Source organism: Mustelus asterias, unplaced genomic scaffold, assembly GCF_964213995.1.
Source record: "Mustelus asterias unplaced genomic scaffold, sMusAst1.hap1.1 HAP1_SCAFFOLD_416, whole genome shotgun sequence".
NCBI lineage: Eukaryota > Metazoa > Chordata > Chondrichthyes > Carcharhiniformes > Triakidae > Mustelus > Mustelus asterias.
The window spans coordinates 72,501-91,418 of NW_027590371.1; the positions used below are offsets into that span (position 1 = coordinate 72,501).

Genomic DNA, 18,918 nt, shown 5'->3' on the forward strand with positions numbered 1-18,918 from the left:
AACCGTTCCTCATACGACAAGCTCTTCATTCCAGGGATCATTCTTGTGAACCTCCTCGGGACCCTTTCCAAGGCCAGCACATCCTTCCTTAGATACGGCCTCTCAGCCCCTGGTGGGTTCATTCTATTGAGACTGGGCTCCTGAGAGAGTTTGTCAAAACTCATCAGAGCTGTGCAGGTGTGCTCTGCTCAAGAGCAAACAGTGAGACTAAAACTGGATCGCGCGACACACTTCCCTTCTGGTGGTGTCACGCTGCTATTCCTTCAAGGCATGGTTGTAACATCCCTCTTTACTTTTGATTTGATTTGATTTATTATTGTCACATGTATTAGTAGACAGTGGGGAGGCGATGGCCCAGTGGTGTTATCGCGAGACGATTAATCCAGAAACTCAGCTAATGTTCTGGGGACCCGGGTTCGAATCCCGTCACGGCAGATGGTGGAATTTGAATTCAATAAAAATTATCTGGAATTAAGAATCTACTGATGACCCATTGTCGGAAAAACCCATCTGGTTCCCTTCAGGGAAGGAAATCTGCTGTCCTTACCCGGTCTGGCCTACATGTGACTCCAGAGCCACAGCAATGTGGTTGACTCTCAACTGCCCTCCAAGGGCAACGAGGGATGGGCAATAAATGCTGGGCCCAGCGACACGCGTGTCCCATGAATGAATAAAAAAAAGTATTGTTTCTTATGTACTATACAGACAAAGCATACCGTTCATAGAGAAGGAAAGGAGAGAGTGCAGAATGTAGTGTTACAGTCATAGCTAGGGTGTAGAGAAAGATCAACTTAATGCGAGGTAGGTCCATTCAAAAGTCTGACAACAGCAGGTTCTGTTGGGCTGTTCTTGAGTCGGTTGGTCCGTGACCTCAGACTTTTGTATCTTTTTCCCGACGGAAGAAGGTGGAAGAGAGAATGTCCGGGGTGCGTGGGGTCCTTAATTATGCCGGCTGCTTTCCCGAGGCAGCGGGAAGTGTAGACAGAGTCAATGGATGGGAGGCTGGTTTGCGTGATGGATTGGGCTACATTCACAACGCTTTGTAGTTTCTTGCGGTCTTGGGCAGAGCAGGAGCCAGACCAAGCTGTGATACAACCAGAAAGAATGCTTTCTATGGTGCATCTGGAAAAGTTAATGACTTTTGTATCTTTTTCCCGACGGAAGAAGGTGGAAGAGAGAATGTCCGGGGTGCGTGGGGTCCTTAATTATGCCGGCTGCTTTCCCGAGGCAGCGGGAAGTGTAGACAGAGTCAATGGATGGGAGGCTGGTTTGCGTGATGGATTGGGCTACATTCACAACGCTTTGTAGTTTCTTGCGGTCTTGGGCAGAGCAGGAGCCAGACCAAGCTGTGATACAACCAGAAAGAATGCTTTCTATGGTGCATCTGGAAAAGTTAATGACTTTTGTATCTTTTTCCCGACGGAAGAAGCTGGAAGAGAGAATGTCCCTGGTGCGTGGGGTCCTTGGTTATGCTGGCTGCTTTGCCGAGGCAGCGAGAAGTGGAGAAAAGTACTTACTAGTCCTATAAAGCTGTCTTCTATAGCAACAGCCCTTGTCAGCATTCCCGTAATCCCCAAGATCATTCATTCTTAAGTCAGTGTTGTTAGTGTTCCGAAGCCGATGCGTTTTATTCGCCCATCCCGGCTCCCGAGATCGCTGACCGTGTCTGGAGGTTTCTTTAATTTCTCACACTGATCTGTGGGATAGTCATTCTTCCATGTTGTTCCTGGTTGTTGCGATTATACAGGGCCTTGGTGAGGCCACACCGAGAGTACTGTGTGCAGTTCTGGCCTCCTTTTCTGAGGAAGGATGTTCTTGCTCTCGAGGGAGTGCAGCGAAGGTTTACCCGGCTGATTCCGGGGATGGTGGGACTGATGTATGAGGAGAGATTGACTCGGTTAGGATTGTTTTCACTGGAGTTCAGACGAATGAGGGGAGAATCTCATAGAAACTTATAAAATTCTAACAGGACTGGACAGGGTAGATGCAGGGAGGGTGTTCCCGATGGTGGGGGGAGTCCAGAACCAGGGGATTGGGGGCGGGGTTTGGGGATTGGGGGCGGGGTTTGGTAACAGGACTGGACAGGGTAGATGCGGGGAGGATGTTCCCGATGGTGGGGGGGGGAGTCCAGAACCAGGGGTCACAGTCTGAGGATTCGGGGTAGACCATTTAGGACGGAGATGAGGAGACATTTCTTCACCCAGAGAGCGGTGAGTCTGTGGAATTCATTCCCACAGGAAGGAGCTGATGCCAAAACATTGAATGTATTCAAGAGGCGGCTGGAGATGGCGCTTGGGGCGAACGGGGTCAAAGGTTATGGGGGGAAAGCAGGATGAGGCTGTTGAGTTGGACGATCAGCCATGTTGGTGATGAATGGGGGAAGCAGGCTCGAAGGGCCGAATGGCCTCCTCCTGCTCCTATCCTCGATGTTTCTATGTTTCATTGTCCTGGATGAACTCGGATTGTACAGTGGGAGAGGAGCTGGAGTAGATCTGATTTGTCCTCAGTTTTGCCTCTCTGCCTTTGTCTGGGATGATTTCAAAGGACCCCGACTCAGAACAAATCCTCGTCACCTCGACTGGTTGCTGCGAACCTTCTGCGGGATCCTGAATGGCAACTTGTTGTCTGTGGTAAACCATTGTTAGCTTATTGCCTGTATATGTGACATGACTGGACACACCGCTGCCGGCCCTACCCGGGACTCCTCACCCCCCACCCCGGTCCAGGTATAAAGGTGACTGCTCCCCACCCCCCTGCCTCAGTCTGGACCAGTTCATCGGCATGGGTGGGCTCCAAGTCTTTTTCTAATAAAAGCCTGTTTGTTCTTGCATACAAACTAGTCTTTGCTCGATTGATGGTGCATCATTGTCCCAACTGTAAACTTGGCATTTCTGTATTCTCATATTTATCCTGCACACTTGTCATCCCTGGTGGAAGTTTTAAAAGTTTCTGTCTAAATTGCCCCTGAGTGTCCAAAGATGTGCAGGTTAGGTGGATTAGCCATGCTAAATTGCCCCTTGGTGTCCAAAGATGTGCAGGTTAGGTGGATTAGCCATGCTAAATTGTCCCTTAGTGTCCAAAGATGTGCAGGTTAGGTGGATTGGTCATGCTAAATTGCCCCTTAGTATCCAAAGATGTGCAGGTTAGGTGGATTGGCCATGCTAAATTGCCCCTTAGTGTCCAAAGATGTGCAGGTTAGGTGGATTAGCCATGCTAAATTGCCCCTTAGTGCCCAAAGATGTGCAGGTTAGGTGGATTGGCCATGCTAAATTGTCCCTTAGTGTCCAAAGATGTGTAGGTTAGGTGGAGTGGCCATGCTAAATTGTCCCTTAGTATCCAAAGATGTGCAGGTTAGGTGGATTAGCCATGCTAAATTGTCCCTTAGTGTCCAAAGATGTGCAGGTTAGGTGGATTGGCCATGCTAAATTGCCCCTTAGTATCCAAAGATGTGCAGGTTAGGTGGATTGGCCATGCTAAATTGCCCCTTAGTATCCAAAGATGTGCAGGTTAGGTGGATTGGCCATGCTAAATTGCCCCTTAGTGTCCAAAGATGTGCAGGTTAGGTGGATTAGCCATGCTAAATTGCCCCTTAGTGCCCAAAGATGTGCAGGTTAGGTGGATTGGCCATGCTAAATTGTCCCTTAGTGTCCAAAGATGTGTAGGTTAGGTGGATTGGCCATGCTAAATTGTCCCTTAGTATCCAAAGATGTGTAGGTTAGGTGGATTGGCCATGCTAAATTGTCCCTTAGTGTCCAAAGATGTGCAGGTTAGGTGGATTGGCCATGCTAAATTGTCCCTTAGTATCCAAAGATGTGCAGGTTAGGTGGATTGGCCATGGTAAATTGTCCCTTAGTATCCAAAGATGTGTAGGTTAGGTGGATTGGCCATGCTAAATTGTCCCTTAGTGTCCAAAGATGTGTAGGTTAGGTGGATTGGCCGTGCTAAATTGTCCCTTAGTATCCAAAGATGTGCAGGTTAGGTGGATTGGCCATGGTAAATTGTCCCTTAGTATCCAAAGATGTGTAGGTTAGGTGGATTGGCCATGCTAAATTGCCCCTTAGTGTCCAAAGATGTGCAGGTTAGGTGGATTGGCCATGCTAAATTGCCCCTTAGTATCCAAACATGTGTAGGTTAGGTGGATTGGCCGTGCTAAATTGTCCCTTAGTGTCCAAAGATGTGTAGGTTAGGTGGATTGGCCATGCTAAATTGTCCCTTAGTGTCCAAAGATGTGCAGGTTAGGTGGATTGGCCATGCTAAATTTCCCCTTAGTGTCAAAGATGTGTAGGTTAGGTGGATTGGCCGTGCTAAATTGTCCCTTAGTGTCAAAGATGTGTAGGTTAGGGGGATTGGCCATGCTAAATTGTCTCTTAGTATCCAAAGATGTGCAGGTTAGGTGGATTGGCCGTGCTAAATTGTCCCTTGGTATCCAAAGATGTGCAGGTTAGGTGGATTGGCCGTGCTAAATTTCCCCTTAGTGTCAAAGATGTGTAGGTTAGGTGGATTGGCCATGCTAAATTGCCCCTTAGTGTCCAATAGTCGCTCAGAGCTCTGTGCTCAGTGTTATAGAGACTCGCTGTCTAATTCCGGGTTTTACCCAGTGAGTTTGGAATTCTCCAGGTTGTGATGTTGTTATCGAACTGGATCTCAGCGTTGAAGACAAGTCCTCCACCAGTCACTGATCAATGTCCACTCCTCCCCCAACAGAACCTCTCAAAATGACCCCTCCTGCTGACTGCGTGTGTGACCCCCCAGACCGACGTTCCGTCTCCTGTCAGACGCGGGTTCCGGATGGGAATGAGGTGCGGATTGTGTGGCTGCGCGATGGCGAGGTGGTGAGAGGGGAGACGGGGAAGGCCGAGGTCACCAGTGACAGCACACACTGGTTACAGAGCCAACTACCCCTGCCGGCACCTACCCCGGGCACGACAACAAACTTCACCTGTCTCTTGAACCACTCCCTGGCCGGTACCATCGACTCACGGTGGCACATAGCCCAGTACGGTAAGTGCCCGTACTCCCCTCCCACCACACGGGCCGCTGGTCAGTACTGAGGGAGTGCCGCACTGTCAGAGGGTCAGTGCTGAGGGAGTGCCGCACTGTCAGAGGGTCAGTGCTGAGGGAGTGCCGCACTGTCAGAGGGTCAGTGCTGAGGGAGTGCCGCACTGTCAGCGGGTCAGTGAGGGAGCGCCGCACTGTCAGAGGGTCAGTACTGAGGGAGTGCCGCACTGTCAGAGGGTCAGTGCTGAGGGAGTGCCGCACTGTCAGAGGGTCAGTGCTGAGGGAGTGCCGCACTGTCAGAAGGTCAGTGCTGAGGGAGTGCCGCACTGTCAGCGGGTCAGTGAGGGAGTGCCGCACTGTCAGAGGGTCAGTACTGAGGGAGTGCCGCACTGTCAGAGGGTCAGTACTGAGGGAGTGCCGCACTGTCAGAGGGTCAGTACTGAGGGAGTGCCGCACTGTCAGAGGGTCAGTGAGGGAGTGCCGCACTGTCAGAGGGTCAGTACTGAGGGAGTGCCGCACTGTCAGAGGGTCAGTGCTGAGGGAGTGCCGCACTGTCAGAGGGTCAGTACTGAGGGAGTGCCGCACTGTCAGCGGGTCAGTGAGGGAGTGCCGCACTGTCAGAGGGTCAGTACTGAGGGAGTGCCGCACTGTCAGAGGGTCAGTACTGAGGGAGTGCCGCACTGTCAGAGGGTCAGTACTGAGGGAGTGCCGCACTGTCAGAGGGTCAGTACTGAGGGAGTGCCGCACTGTCAGACGGTCAGTGCTGAGGGGGTGCCGCACTGTCAGAGGGTCAGTGCTGAGGGAGTGCCGCACTGCCAGAGGGTCAGTGCTGAGGGAGTGCCGCACTGTCAGAGGGTCAGTGCTGAGGGAGTGCCGCACTGTCAGAGGGTCAGTACTGAGGGAGTGCCGCACTGTCAGAGGGTCAGTGCTGAGGGAGTGCCGCACTGTCAGAGGGTCAGTGCTGAGGGAGTGCCGCACTGTCAGAGGATCAGTGCTGAGGGAGTGCCGCACTGTCAGAGGGTCAGTGCTGAGGGAGTGCTGCACTGTCAGAGGGTCAGTGCTGAGGGAGTGCCGCACTGTCAGAGAGTCAGTACTGAGGGAGTGCCGCGCTGTCAGAGGGTCAGTGCTGAGGGAGTGCTGCACTGTCAGAGGGTCAGTGCTGAGGGAGTGCCGAACTGTCAGAGGGTCAGTACTGAGGGAGTGCCGCACTGTCAGAGGGTCAGTGCTGAGGGAGTGCCGCACTGTCAGAGGGTCAGTGCTGAGGGAGTAACGAACTGTCAGAGGGTCAGTGCTGAGGGAGTGCCGCACTGTCAGAGGGTCAGTACTGAGGGAGTGCCGCACTGTCAGAGGGTCAGTACTGAGGGGGTGCCGCACTGTCAGAGGGTCAGTACTGAGGGAGTGCCGCACTGTCAGAGGGTCAGTACTGAGGGAGTGCCGCTCTGTCAGAGGGTCAGTACTGAGGGAGTGCCGCACTGTCAGAGGGTCAGTACTGAGGGAGTGCCTCACTGTCAGAGGGTCAGTGCTGAGGGAGTGTCGCACTGTCAGAGGGTCAGTACTGAGGGAGTGCCGCACTGTTGGAGCGTCAGTACTGAGGGAGTGCCGCACTGTCAGAGGGTCAGTACTGAGGGAGTGCCGCACTGTCAGAGGGTCAGTGCTGAGGGAGTGCCGCACTGTCAGAGGGTCAGTACTGAGGGAGTGCCGCACTGTCGGAGCGTCAGTACTGAGGGAGTGCCGCACTGTCAGAGGGTCAGTACTGAGGGAGTGCCGCACTGTCAGAGGGTCAGTGCTGAGGGAGTGCCGCACTGTCAGAGGGTCAGTACTGAGGGAGTGGCGCACTGTCAGAGGGTCAGTGCTGAGGGAGTGCCGCACTGTCAGAGGGTCAGTGCTGAGGGAGTGCCGCACTGTCAGAGGGTCAGTGCTGAGGGAGTGCCGCACTGTCAGAGGGTCAGTGCTGAGGGAGTGCCGCACTGTCAGAGGGTCAGTGCTGAGGGAGTGCCGCACTGTCAGAGGGTCAGTGCTGAGGGAGTGCCGCACTGTCAGAGGGTCAGTGCTGAGGGAGTGCCGCACTGTCAGAGGGTCAGTGCTGAGGGGGTGCTGCACTGTCAGAGGGTCAGTACTGAGGGAGTGCCGTACTGTCAGAGGGTCAGTACTGAGGGAGTGCCGCACTGTCAGACGGTCAGTGCTGAGGGAGTGCCGCACTGTCAGAGGGTCAGTACTGAGGGAGTGCCGCACTGTCAGAGGGTCAGTGCTGAGGGAGTGTCGCACTGTCAGAGGGTCAGTACTGAGGGAGTGCCACACTGTGAGAGGGTCAGTGCTGAGGGAGTGCTGCACTGTCAGAGGGTCAGTACTGAGGGAGTGCCGCACTGTCAGAGGGTCAGTACTGAGGGAGTGCCGCACTGTCAGAGGGTCAGTACTGAGGGAGTGCCGCACTGTCAGAGGGTCAGTGCTGAGGGAGTGCCGCACTGTCAGAGAGTCAGTGCTGAGGGAGTGCCGCACTGTCAGAGGGTCAGTGCTGAGGGAGTGCTGCACTGTCAGAGGGTCAGTGCTGAGGGAGTGCCGCACTGTCAGAGGGTCAGTTCTGAGGGAGTGCTGCACTGTCAGAGGGTCAGTACTAAGGGAGTGCCGCACTGTCAGAGGGTCAGTGCTGAGGGAGTGCCGCACTGTCAGAGGGTCAGTACTGAGGGAGTGCCGCACTGTCAGAGGGTCAGTACTGAGGGAATGCCGCACTGTCAGAGGGTCAGTGCTGAGGGAGTGCCACACTGTCAGGGGGTCAGTACTGAGGGAGTGCCGCACTGTCAGAGGGTCAGTACTGAGGGAGTGCCGCACTGTCAGAGGGTCAGTACTGAGGGAGTGCCGCACTGTCAGAGGGTCAGTGCTGAGGGTGTGCCGCACTGTCAGAGGGTCAGTGCTGAGGGAGTGCCGCACTGTCAGAGGGTCAGTGCTGAGGGAGTGCCGCACTGTCAGAGGGTCAGTGCTGAGGGAGTGCCGCACTGTCAGAGGGTCAGTGCTGAGGGAGTGCCGCACTGTCAGAGGGTCAGTACTGAGGGAGTGGCGCACTGTCAGAGGGTCAGTGCTGAGGGAGTGCCGCACTGTCAGAGGGTCAGTGCTGAGGGAGTGCCGCACTGTCAGAGGGTCAGTGCTGAGGGAGTGCCGCACTGTCAGAGGGTCAGTGCTGAGGGAGTGCCGCACTGTCAGAGGGTCAGTGCTGAGGGAGTGCCGCACTGTCAGAGGGTCAGTGCTGAGGGAGTGCCGCACTGTCAGAGGGTCAGTGCTGAGGGAGTGCCGCACTGTCAGAGGGTCAGTGCTGAGGGGGTGCTGCACTGTCAGAGGGTCAGTACTGAGGGAGTGCCGCACTGTCAGAGGGTCAGTACTGAGGGAGTGCCGCACTGTCAGACGGTCAGTGCTGAGGGAGTGCCGCACTGTCAGAGGGTCAGTACTGAGGGAGTGCCGCACTGTCAGAGGGTCAGTGCTGAGGGAGTGTCGCACTGTCAGAGGGTCAGTACTGAGGGAGTGCCACACTGTGAGAGGGTCAGTGCTGAGGGAGTGCTGCACTGTCAGAGGGTCAGTACTGAGGGAGTGCCGCACTGTCAGAGGGTCAGTACTGAGGGAGTGCCGCACTGTCAGAGGGTCAGTACTGAGGGAGTGCCGCACTGTCAGAGGGTCAGTGCTGAGGGAGTGCCGCACTGTCAGAGAGTCAGTGCTGAGGGAGTGCCGCACTGTCAGAGGGTCAGTGCTGAGGGAGTGCTGCACTGTCAGAGGGTCAGTGCTGAGGGAGTGCCGCACTGTCAGAGGGTCAGTTCTGAGGGAGTGCTGCACTGTCAGAGGGTCAGTACTAAGGGAGTGCCGCACTGTCAGAGGGTCAGTGCTGAGGGAGTGCCGCACTGTCAGAGGGTCAGTACTGAGGGAGTGCCGCACTGTCAGAGGGTCAGTACTGAGGGAATGCCGCACTGTCAGAGGGTCAGTGCTGAGGGAGTGCCACACTGTCAGGGGGTCAGTACTGAGGGAGTGCCGCACTGTCAGAGGGTCAGTACTGAGGGAGTGCCGCACTGTCAGAGGGTCAGTACTGAGGGAGTGCCGCACTGTCAGAGGGTCAGTGCTGAGGGTGTGCCGCACTGTCAGAGGGTCAGTGCTGAGGGAGTGCCGCACTGTCAGAGGGTCAGTGCTGAGGGAGTGCCGCACTGTCAGAGGGTCAGTGCTGAGGGAGTGCCGCACTGTCAGAGGGTCAGTGCTGAGGGAGTGCCGCACTGTCAGAGGGTCAGTACTGAGGGAATGCCGCACTGTCAGAGGGTCAGTGCTGAGGGAGTGCCGCACTGTCAGAGGGTCAGTGCTGAACGAGCGTCGCACTGTCAGAGGGTCAGTGCTGAGGGAGTGCTGCACTGTCAGAGGGTCAGTACTGAGGGAGTGTCGCACTGTCAGAGGGTCAGTACTGAGGGAGTGCCGCACTGTCAGAGGGTCAGTATTGAGGGAGTGCCGCACTGTCAGAGGGTCAGTGCTGAGGGAGTGTCGCACTGTCAGAGGGTCAGTACTGAGGGAGTGCCGCACTGTTGGAGCGTCAGTACTGAGGGAGTGCCGCACTGTCAGAGGGTCAGTACTGAGGGAGTGCCGCACTGTCAGAGGGTCAGTGCTGAGGGAGTGCCGCAGTGTCAGAGGGTCAGTACTGAGGGAGTGCCGCACTGTCAGAGGGTCAGTGCTGAGGGAGTGCCGCACTGTCAGAGGGTCAGTGCTGAGGGAGTGCCGCACTGTCAGAGGGTCAGTGCTGAGGGAGTGCCGCACTGTAAGAGAGTCAGTGCTGAGGGAGTGCCGCACTGTCAGAGGGTCAGTGCTGAGGGAATGCCACACTGTCAGAGGGTCAGTGCTGAGGGAGTGCCGCACTGTCAGAGGGTCAGTGGTGAGGGAGTGCCGCACTGTCAGAGGGTCAGTACTGAGGGAGTGCTGCACTGTCAGAGGGTCAGTGCTGAGGGAGTGCCGCACTGTCAGAGGGTCAGTGCTGAGGGAGTGCCGCACTGTCAGAGGGTCAGTACTGAGGGAGTGCCGCACTGTCAGAGGGTCAGTGCTGAGGGAGTGCCGCACTGTCAGAGGGTCAGTGCTGAGGGAGTGCTGCACTGTCAGAGGGTCAGTACTGAGGGAGTGCCGCACTGTCAGAGGGTCAGTGCTGAGGGAGTGCCGCACTGTCAGAGGGTCAGTGCTGAGGGAGTGCTGCACTGTCAGAGGGTCAGTACTGAGGGAGTGCCGCACTGTCAGAGGGTCAGTGCTGAGGGAGTGCCGCACTGTCAGAGGGTCAGTGCTGAGGGAGTGCTGCACTGTCAGAGGGTCAGTACTGAGGGAGTGCCGCACTGTCAGAGGGTCAGTGCTGAGGGAGTGCCGCACTGTCAGAGGGTCAGTACTGAGGGAGTGCCGCACTGTCAGAGGGTCAGTGCTGAGGGAGTGCCGCACTGTCAGAGGGTCAGTGCTGAGGGAGCTGGTTGGGCTGGTTGAGGGTGATGTAATATATTTGTGTGTGAATGTGCTGAGGGATAATAACCTCCTGATGTTTCTCTGGTTTCAGAATCTCTCCCACACCCGGTGCTGCTCTACGTTTTGCTGCTGGTGAATTCAGCCATTCTCCTGTTAATTGTCATTGTGTTCGGCCTGAGGAAGCATTGCCCAGGCAACCGGAGCGGAACTCACTGACCTCCCTCTGTCACCCGCTGTCTCTCCCTGTCTCTCTCTCTCTCTGTCTCTCTCTCTCTGTCTCTCTCTCTCTGTCTCTCTCTCTCTCTGTCTCTCTCTCTTTCCCTGTCTCTCTCTCTCTCTCTCTGTGTCTCTCTCTCTCTCTCTCTCTCTGTCTCTCTCTCTCTGTCTCTCTCTCTCTCTGTCTCTCTCTCTGTCTCTCTCTGTCTCTCTCTCTCTGTCTCTCTCTCTCTGTCTCTCTCTCTCTGTTTCTCCCTCTCTCTGTCACTCGCTGTCTCCCTCTGTTTCTGTGTGTCTGTCTCTCTCTCTTCCTCTGTCTCTGTCTCTCTCTCTCGCTATCTCTCTCTCCGTCTCTCTCTCTCTCTTTGTCTCTCTTTCTTTCTCTCTGATTCTCTCTCTCTCTCTCTCTCTTCCTCTCTCTGTCTCTCTCTCTCTGTCTCTCTCTCTCTCTCTGTCTCTCTCTCTGTCTCTCTCTCTCTGTCTCTCTTTCTCTGTCTCTCTCTCTTTCTCTCTGATTCTCTCTCTCTCTTCCTCTGTCTGTCTCTCTCTGTCTCTCGTTCTCTCCATACTTGAACCCAGCAAATGTATAAAGAGCTTGGCTGCCAACACCAGGCCTCCCCCTCAAGCCCCTCCCATCCTGTGAGCTCCTCCCTCAGCCTGCACCTGCTGCCTCCAGCTTCCGGGCTTTTCCTCATCCTGGATTCAGCAGGGGGCGACAGTCTCAGCGCTGGTTCACAGCATCGCTGGCCAGATGCCGAATTCCCGAGACCTCTGCCTCCTGCAAAGAGACACACGCCTGAATCCTGGGAGAATTCATCGGAACCCATCATCTGCCGGCTTTTGCCGCTTTGCAGAATGGGAAAGTCATCGTGAAGCTGTATCGAGGCTCGGTCAGAACTCACTGAGAGCACAGAGAACGCTCCCAGTCACCGCACCGTGAAAAAGATACAGAAACACTGGAGAGGGTGTGGAAAAGATTTACTGGGATCATCCCAGCGATCGGTGGATAAATATAACAGGAGAGAATTGCCAGAACGAGTTTCTTTTCTCTTGTAACAAAGGAGGCTGAGGACGTGATCTAATTGAAATCTGGTGACCTAATCAGGATCTGGTGATCCAATAACGATGTGGTGACCTACTCGGGAGCTGAGGTGTAGACAGAGTCAATGGATGGGAGGCTGGTTTGCGTGATGGATTGGGCTACATTCATGACCGTTTGTAGTTTCTTGCGGTCTTGGGCAGAGCAGGAGCCCAGACCAAGCTGTGGTACAACCAGAAAGAATGCTTTCTATGGAGCATCTGTAAAAGTTGGTGAGGGTCGTAGCTGACATGCCAAATTTCCTTAGTCTTCTGAGAAAGTAGAGGCGTTGGTGGGGCTTTCTTAACTATAGCGATTGCGATTGTGTTAGTCTGTCCCCTGATCTATGTTCACTGTGCCTCACTGATTAGAGTATTTGAGGGCAGAGAAAGTTCTGGGATTTGGGCTGAGAGCTTTTATTTACTAATTACTGAGGGAAATCGAGAACCATGTGAGCATGTCTGTTTTTTAGTGTGCTGTTTCTAAGAGGGATTTATGCCTGTGGGGCTATTACTTAAATTGGAACCATAGAGATAGCCTAGCAGTTAAGAAATAAATCTGATTACGTTGAAGTATTTCAATTGGTAAAAGTTATGCTAATTATTTTAGAACATAGAAAGTCACAGCACAAACAGGCCCTTCGGCCCACAAGTTGCGCCGATCACATCCCCACCTCTAGGCCTATCTATAGCCCTCAATCCCATTAAATCCCATGTACTCATCCAGAAGTCTCTTAAAAGACCCCAACGAGTTTGCCTCCACCACCACCGACGTCAGCCGATTCCACTCACCCACCACCCTCTGAGTGAAAAACTTACCCCTGACATCCCCCCTGTACCTACCCCCCAGCACCTTAAACCTGTGTCCTCTCGTAGCAACCATTTCAGCCCTTGGAAATAGCCTCTGAGAGTCCACCCTATCCAGACCCCTCAACATCTTGTAAACCTCTATCAGGTCACCTCTCATCCTTCGTCTCTCCAGGGAGAAGAGACCAAGCTCCCTCAACCTATCCTCATAAGGCATGCCCCCCAATCCAGGCAACATCCTTGTAAATCTCCTCTGCACCCTTTCAATGGCTTCAACATCTTTCCTGTAATGAGGTGACCAGAACTGCGCGCAGTACTCCAAGTGGGGTCTAACCAGGGTCCTATAAAGCTGCAGCATTATCTCCCGACTCCTAAACTCAATCCCTCGATTAATGAAGGCTAGTACGCCATACGCCTTCTTGACCGCATCCTCCACCTGCGAGGCCGATTTAAGAGTCCTATGGACCCGGACCCCAAGGTCCTTCTGATCCTCTACACTGCTAAGAATGGTACCCTTCATTTTATACTGCTGCTCCATCCCATTGGATCTGCCAAAATGGATCACTACACACTTATCCGGGTTGAAGTCCATCTGCCACTTCTCCGCCCAGTCTTGCATTCTATCTATGTCTCGCTGCAACTTCTGACATCCCTCCAAACTATCCACAACACCACCTACCTTGGTGTCGTCAGCAAACTTACCAACCCATCCCTCCACTTCCTCATCCAGGTCATTTATGAAAATGACAAACAGCAAGGGTCCCAGAACAGATCTCTGTTGTTAAAAATAAAGTTTGTTTTGATACAAGCTTCCTTGATCTGATTTGATTTATTATTGTCACATGTATTAACATACCGTGAAAAGTATTATTTCTTGTGCGCTTTACAGACAAAGCATACTGTTCAGAGAGAAGGAAATGAGAGAGTGCAGAATGTAGTGTTACAGTCATAGCTAGGGTGTGGAGAAAGGTCAACTTAATGCGAGGTAGGTCCATTCAAAAGTCTGACAGCAGCAGGGAAGAAGCTGTTTTTGAGCCGGTCGGTACGTGACCTCAGACTTTTGTATCTTTTTCCCGAAGGAAGAAGGTGGAAGAGAGAATGTCCGGGGGTGCGTGGGATCCTTAATTATGCCGGCTGCTTTTCCCGAGGCAGCGGGAAGTGTAGACAGAGTCAATGGATGGGAGGCTGGTTTGCGTGATGGATTGGGCTACATTCACAACCTTTTGTAGTTCCTTGCGGTCTTGGGCAGAGCAGGAGCCCCAGACCAAGCTGTGATACAACCAGAAAGAATGCTTTCTATGGTGCATCTGTAAAAGTTGGTGAGAGTCATAGCTGACATGTCAAATTTCCTCAGTCTTCTGAGAAAGCAGAGGCGTTGGTGGGATTTCCTGTTGGGTCAATGGAATTACACCTGGAGAGGAACACCTTACACTGATACCAGAATCAAAAATAGTTGCGTCAAGGTTAACTTCATAAATACCTTGGAGTTTCTGATCTGCTCCCTAACACCATATCCTCATGAAATTAATAATAAACCAATGAAATCTTGCCTTTGCCAGGACCTCGCTGCTGGAAAATGCTGGAATAAACTGCATCCACCGCCGTTCCCTCATCAATTATCTTTGTCACCTCTTCAAAAATGCAATCAAATTGGTGAGACATGACTTTCCCCGTACAAAACCAAGCTGCCTGTCACTAACTCGTCCATTTTCCTCGAAATGTGCAGATATCCTTTCCCTCAGTATTTTCTCCAAAAGCTTCCCCACCACTGACGTCAGGGTTACCGGCCTATGATTTCCTGGATTATCCCTGCTTCCTTTCTTAAACAAGGGAACAGCACTGGCTATTCTCCACTCCTCTGGGACCTCGCCTGTGAGGATATCTGTTAAGGTCCATTCATTTCCAGAGAAAGTATTACGTTCGATTCATTGGGCGGCACGGTGACACAGTGGTTAGCACTGCTGCTTCACAGCTCCAGGGACCCGGGTTCAATTCCCGGCTTGGGTCACAGTCTGTGTGGAGTCTGCACATTCTCCCCGTGTCTGCGTGGGTTTCCTCCAGGTGCTCCGGTTTCCTCCTACAGTCCAAAGATGTGCAGGTTGGGTGGATTGACCATGCTAAATTGCCCCTTAGTGTCCAAAGATGCGTAGATGCGAGGGGGCTGAATGGAGCCTCCTCCTGTTCCTGTGTAATAGGCTCGAGGGGCTGAATGGCCTCCTCCTGTTCCTGTGTAACAGGCTCGAGGGGCTGAATGGCCTCCTCCTGTTCCTGTGTAACAGGCTCGAGAGCTGAATGGCCTCCTGCTGTTCCTGTGTAACAGGCTCGAGGGGCTGAATGGCCTCCTCCTGTTCCTGTGTAACAGGCTCGAGGGGCTGAATGGCCGCCTCCTGTTCCTGTGTAACAGGCTCGAGGGGCTGAATGGCCGCCTCCTGTTCCTGTGTAACAGGCTCGAGGGGCTGAATGGCCTCCTCCTGTTCCTGTGTAACAGGCTCGAGGGGCTGAATGGGGCCTCCTCCTGTTCCTGTGTAACAGGCTCGAGGGGCTGAATGGCCTCTTCCTGTTCCTGTGTAACAGGCTCGAGGGGCTGAATGGGGCCTCCTCCTGTTCCTGTGCAACAAGCTCGAGGGGCTGAATGGCCTCCTCCTGTTCCTGTGTAACTGGCTCGAGGGGCTGAATAGGGCCTCCTCCTGTTCCCGTGTAACAGGCTCGAGGGGCTGAATGGCCTCCTCCTGTCCCTGTGTAACAGGCTCGAGGGGCTGAATGGGGTCTCCTCCTGTTCCTGTGTAACAGGCTCGAGGGGCTGAATGGGGCCTCCTCCTGTTCCTGTGTAACAGGCTCGAGGGGCTGAATGGGGCCTCCTCCTGTTCCTGTGCAACAAGCTCGAGGGGCTGAATGGGGCCTCCTCCTGTGTAACAGGCTCGAGGGGCTGAATGGCCTCCTCCTGTCCCTGTGTAACAGGCTCGAGGGGCTGAATGGGGCCTCCTCCTGTTCCTGTGTAACAGGCTCGAGGGGCTGAATGGGGCCTCCTCCTGTTCCTGTGTAACAGGCTCGAGGGGCTGAATGGGGCCTCCTCCTGTTCCTGTGTAACAGGCTCGAGGGGCTGAATGGACTCCTCCTGTTCCTGTGTAACAGGCTCGAGGGGGCTGAATGGCCTCCTCCTGTTCCTGTGTAACAGGCTCGTGGGGGCTGAATGGGGCCTCCTCCTGTTCCTGTGTAACAGGCTCGAGGGGGCTGAATGGGGCCTCCTCCTGTTCCTGTGTAACAGGCTCGAGGGGCTGAATGGGGCCTCCTGTTCCTGTGTAACAGGCTCGAGGGGGCTGAATGGGGCCTCCTCCTGTTCCTGTGTAACAGGCTCGAGGGGCTGAATGGGGCCTCCTCCTGTTCCTGTGCAACAAGCTCGAGGGGCTGAATGGGGCCTCCTCCTGTTCCTGTGTAACAGGCTCGAGGGGCTGAATGGGGCCTCCTCCTGTTCCTGTGTAACAGGCTCGAGGGGCTGAATGGGGCCTCCTCCTGTTCCTGTGTAACAGGCTCGAGGGGCTGAATGGGGCCTCCTCCTGTTCCTGTGCAACAAGCTCGAGGGGCTGAATCTCTCTATGTAACTGACACCTTATGAATTATTTTTATAACAGTGTGAAGTGTAGGTTCATTTCTTTGCCTCTGTGAGGACATTATGTAATCCTCACTTTCCAATTCTGTCAACCTCGTGTCAATCGGCGTCCCACGATTCAGCTGAGTAAAGACATTGCCCTCTGAGTTTTGCATCGATAAAATTGCGATGTATTTTAATTGAAACCAACATTTTAGAGAGACAGTTTTTCATTTCTATAGCGATTTACACATCCTCAGAACGTCTCCGAGCGCCTTGCGGAAAATCAGGCTTTCATCTGGTGAGGCCCACGTTGTGAGTTAGATAACGCAGCAGCTAATTTGTGCATAGCAAGATCCCACACAGCAGTGCAGTAAAAGCCACTTGTTTATTATTCATGGAATGTCTGACAGTGCGGCACTCACTCAGCACTGACCCTCTGACAGTGCGGCACTCACTCAGCACTGACCCTCTGACAGTGCGGCACTCCCTTAGCACTGACCCTCTGACAGTGCGGCACTCACTCAGCACTGACCCTCTGACAGTGCGGCGCTCCCTCAGCACTGACCCTCTGACAGTGCGGCACTCCCTCAGTACTGACCCTCTGACAGTGCGGCACTCACTCAGCACTGACCCTCTGACAGTGCGGCACTCCCTTAGCACTGACCCTCTGACAGTGCGGCACTCACTCAGCACTGACCCTCTGACAGTGCGGCACTCCCTCAGCACTGACCCTCTGACAGTGCGGCACTCCCTCAGCACTGACCCTCTGACAGTGCGGCACTCCCTCAGCACTGACCCTCTGACAGTGCGGCACTCCCTCAGCACTGACCCTCTGACAGTGCGGCGCTCCCTCAGCACTGACCCTCTGACAGTGCGGCGCTCCCTCAGTACTGACCCTCTGACAGTGCGGCACTCCCTCAGTACTGACCCTCTGACAGTGCGGCACTCCCTCAGCACTGACCCTCTGACAGTGCGGCACTCCCTCAGTACTGACCCTCTGACAGTGCGGCACTCCCTCAGCACTGACCCTCTGACAGTGCGGCACTCCCTCAGCACTGACCCTCTGACAGTGCGGCACTCCCTCAGTACTGACCCTCTGACAGTGCAGCACTCCCTCAGCACTGACCCTCTGACAGTGCAGCACTCCCTCAGCACTGACCCTCTGACAGTGCGACACTCCCTCAGCACTGACCCTCTGACAGTGCGGCACTCCCTCAGTACTGACCCTCTGACAGTGCGGCACTCCCTCAGTACTGACCCTCTGACAGTGCGGCACTCCCTCAGCACTGACCCTCTGACAGTGCGGCACTCCCTCAGTACTGACCCTCTGACAGTGCAGCACTCCCTCAGTACTGACCCTCTGACAGTGCGGCACTCCCTCAGCACTGACCCTCTGACAGTGCAGCACTCCCTCAGCACTGACCCTCTGACAGTGCGGCACTCCCTCAGTACTGACCCTCTGACAGTGCGGCACTCCCTCAGCACTGACCCTCTGACAGTGCAGCACTCCCGCAGCACTGACATAGAAACATAGAAAAACTACAGTACAAACAGGCCCTTCGGCCCACAAGTTGTGCCGAACATATCCCTACCTTTTAGGCCTACCTATAACCCTCCATCCTATTAAGTCCCATGTACTCATCCAGGAGTCTCTTAAAAGACCTTATTGAGTTTGCCTCCACCACCACTGACGGCAGCCGACTCCACTCGCCCACCACCCTCTGTGTGAAAAACTTACCCCTAACATCTCCCCTGTACCCACTCCCCAGCACCTTAAACCTGTGTCCTCTCGTAGCAGCCATTTCCACCCTGGGAAAAAGCCTCTGAGAGTCCACCCGATCTATGCCTCTCAACATCTTATACACCTCTATTAGGTCTCCTCTCATCCTACGTCTCTCCAAGGAGAAAAGACCAAGCTCCCTCAGCCTATCCTCATAAGGCATGCCACTCAATCCAGGCAACATCCTTGTAAATCTCCTCTGCACCCTTTCAATCTTTTCCACACCCTTCCTCTCGTGAGGCGACCAGAACTGAGCACAGTACTCCAAGTGGGGTCTGACGAGGGTCTTATATAGCTGCATCATTATCCCCGGACTCCGAAACTCAATCCCTCGATTGATAAAGGCCAGCACACCATACGCCTTCTTAACCACCTCCTCCACCTGCGGGGCTGATTTCAGAGTCCCCTCTGACAGTGCGGCACTCCCTCAGTACTGACCCTCTGACAGTGTGGCACTCCCTCAGTACTGACCCTCTGACAGTGCAGCACTCCCTCAGTACTGACCCTCTGACAGTGCGGCACTCCCTCAGCACTGACCCTCTGACAGTGCGGCACTCCCTCAGCACTGACCCTCTGACAGTGCGGCACTCCCTCAGCACTGACCCTCTGACAGTGCGGCACTCCCTCAGCACTGACCCTCTGACAGTGCGGCACTCCCTCAGCACTGACCCTCTGACAGTGCGGCACTCCCTCAGCACTGACCCTCTGACAGTGCGGCACTCCCTCAGTACTGACCCTCTGACAGTGCGGCACTCCCTCAGCACTGACCCTCTGACAGTGCGGCACTCCCTCAGCACTGACCCTCTGACAGTGCGGCACTCCCTCAGTACTGACCCTCTGACAGTGCGGCACTCCCTCAGTACTGACCCTCTGACAGTGCGGCACTCCCTCAGCACTGACCCTCTGACAGTGCGGCACTCCCTCAGTACTGACCCTCTGACAGTGCGGCACTCCCTCAGTACTGACCCTCTGACAGTGCGGCACTCCCTCAGCACTG

The 18,918-nt window shown here is 54.5% G+C and overlaps 1 protein-coding gene across 1 annotated transcript in view; it reads left to right on the top strand.

Moving 5' to 3' along the window:
* Positions 1-10,902, top strand: part of LOC144486618 (uncharacterized) — a 23,151-nt gene extending 12,249 nt beyond the window's left edge. Inside the window, exons 4-5 of the mRNA XM_078204662.1 lie at positions 4,705-5,001; positions 10,544-10,902. Coding sequence (XP_078060788.1) covers positions 4,705-5,001; positions 10,544-10,668 — 422 coding nt within the window. The 3' untranslated portion in view covers positions 10,669-10,902. The remainder of the gene's footprint in view (positions 1-4,704; positions 5,002-10,543) is intronic.
* Positions 10,903-18,918: the final 8,016 nt, after the last annotated feature.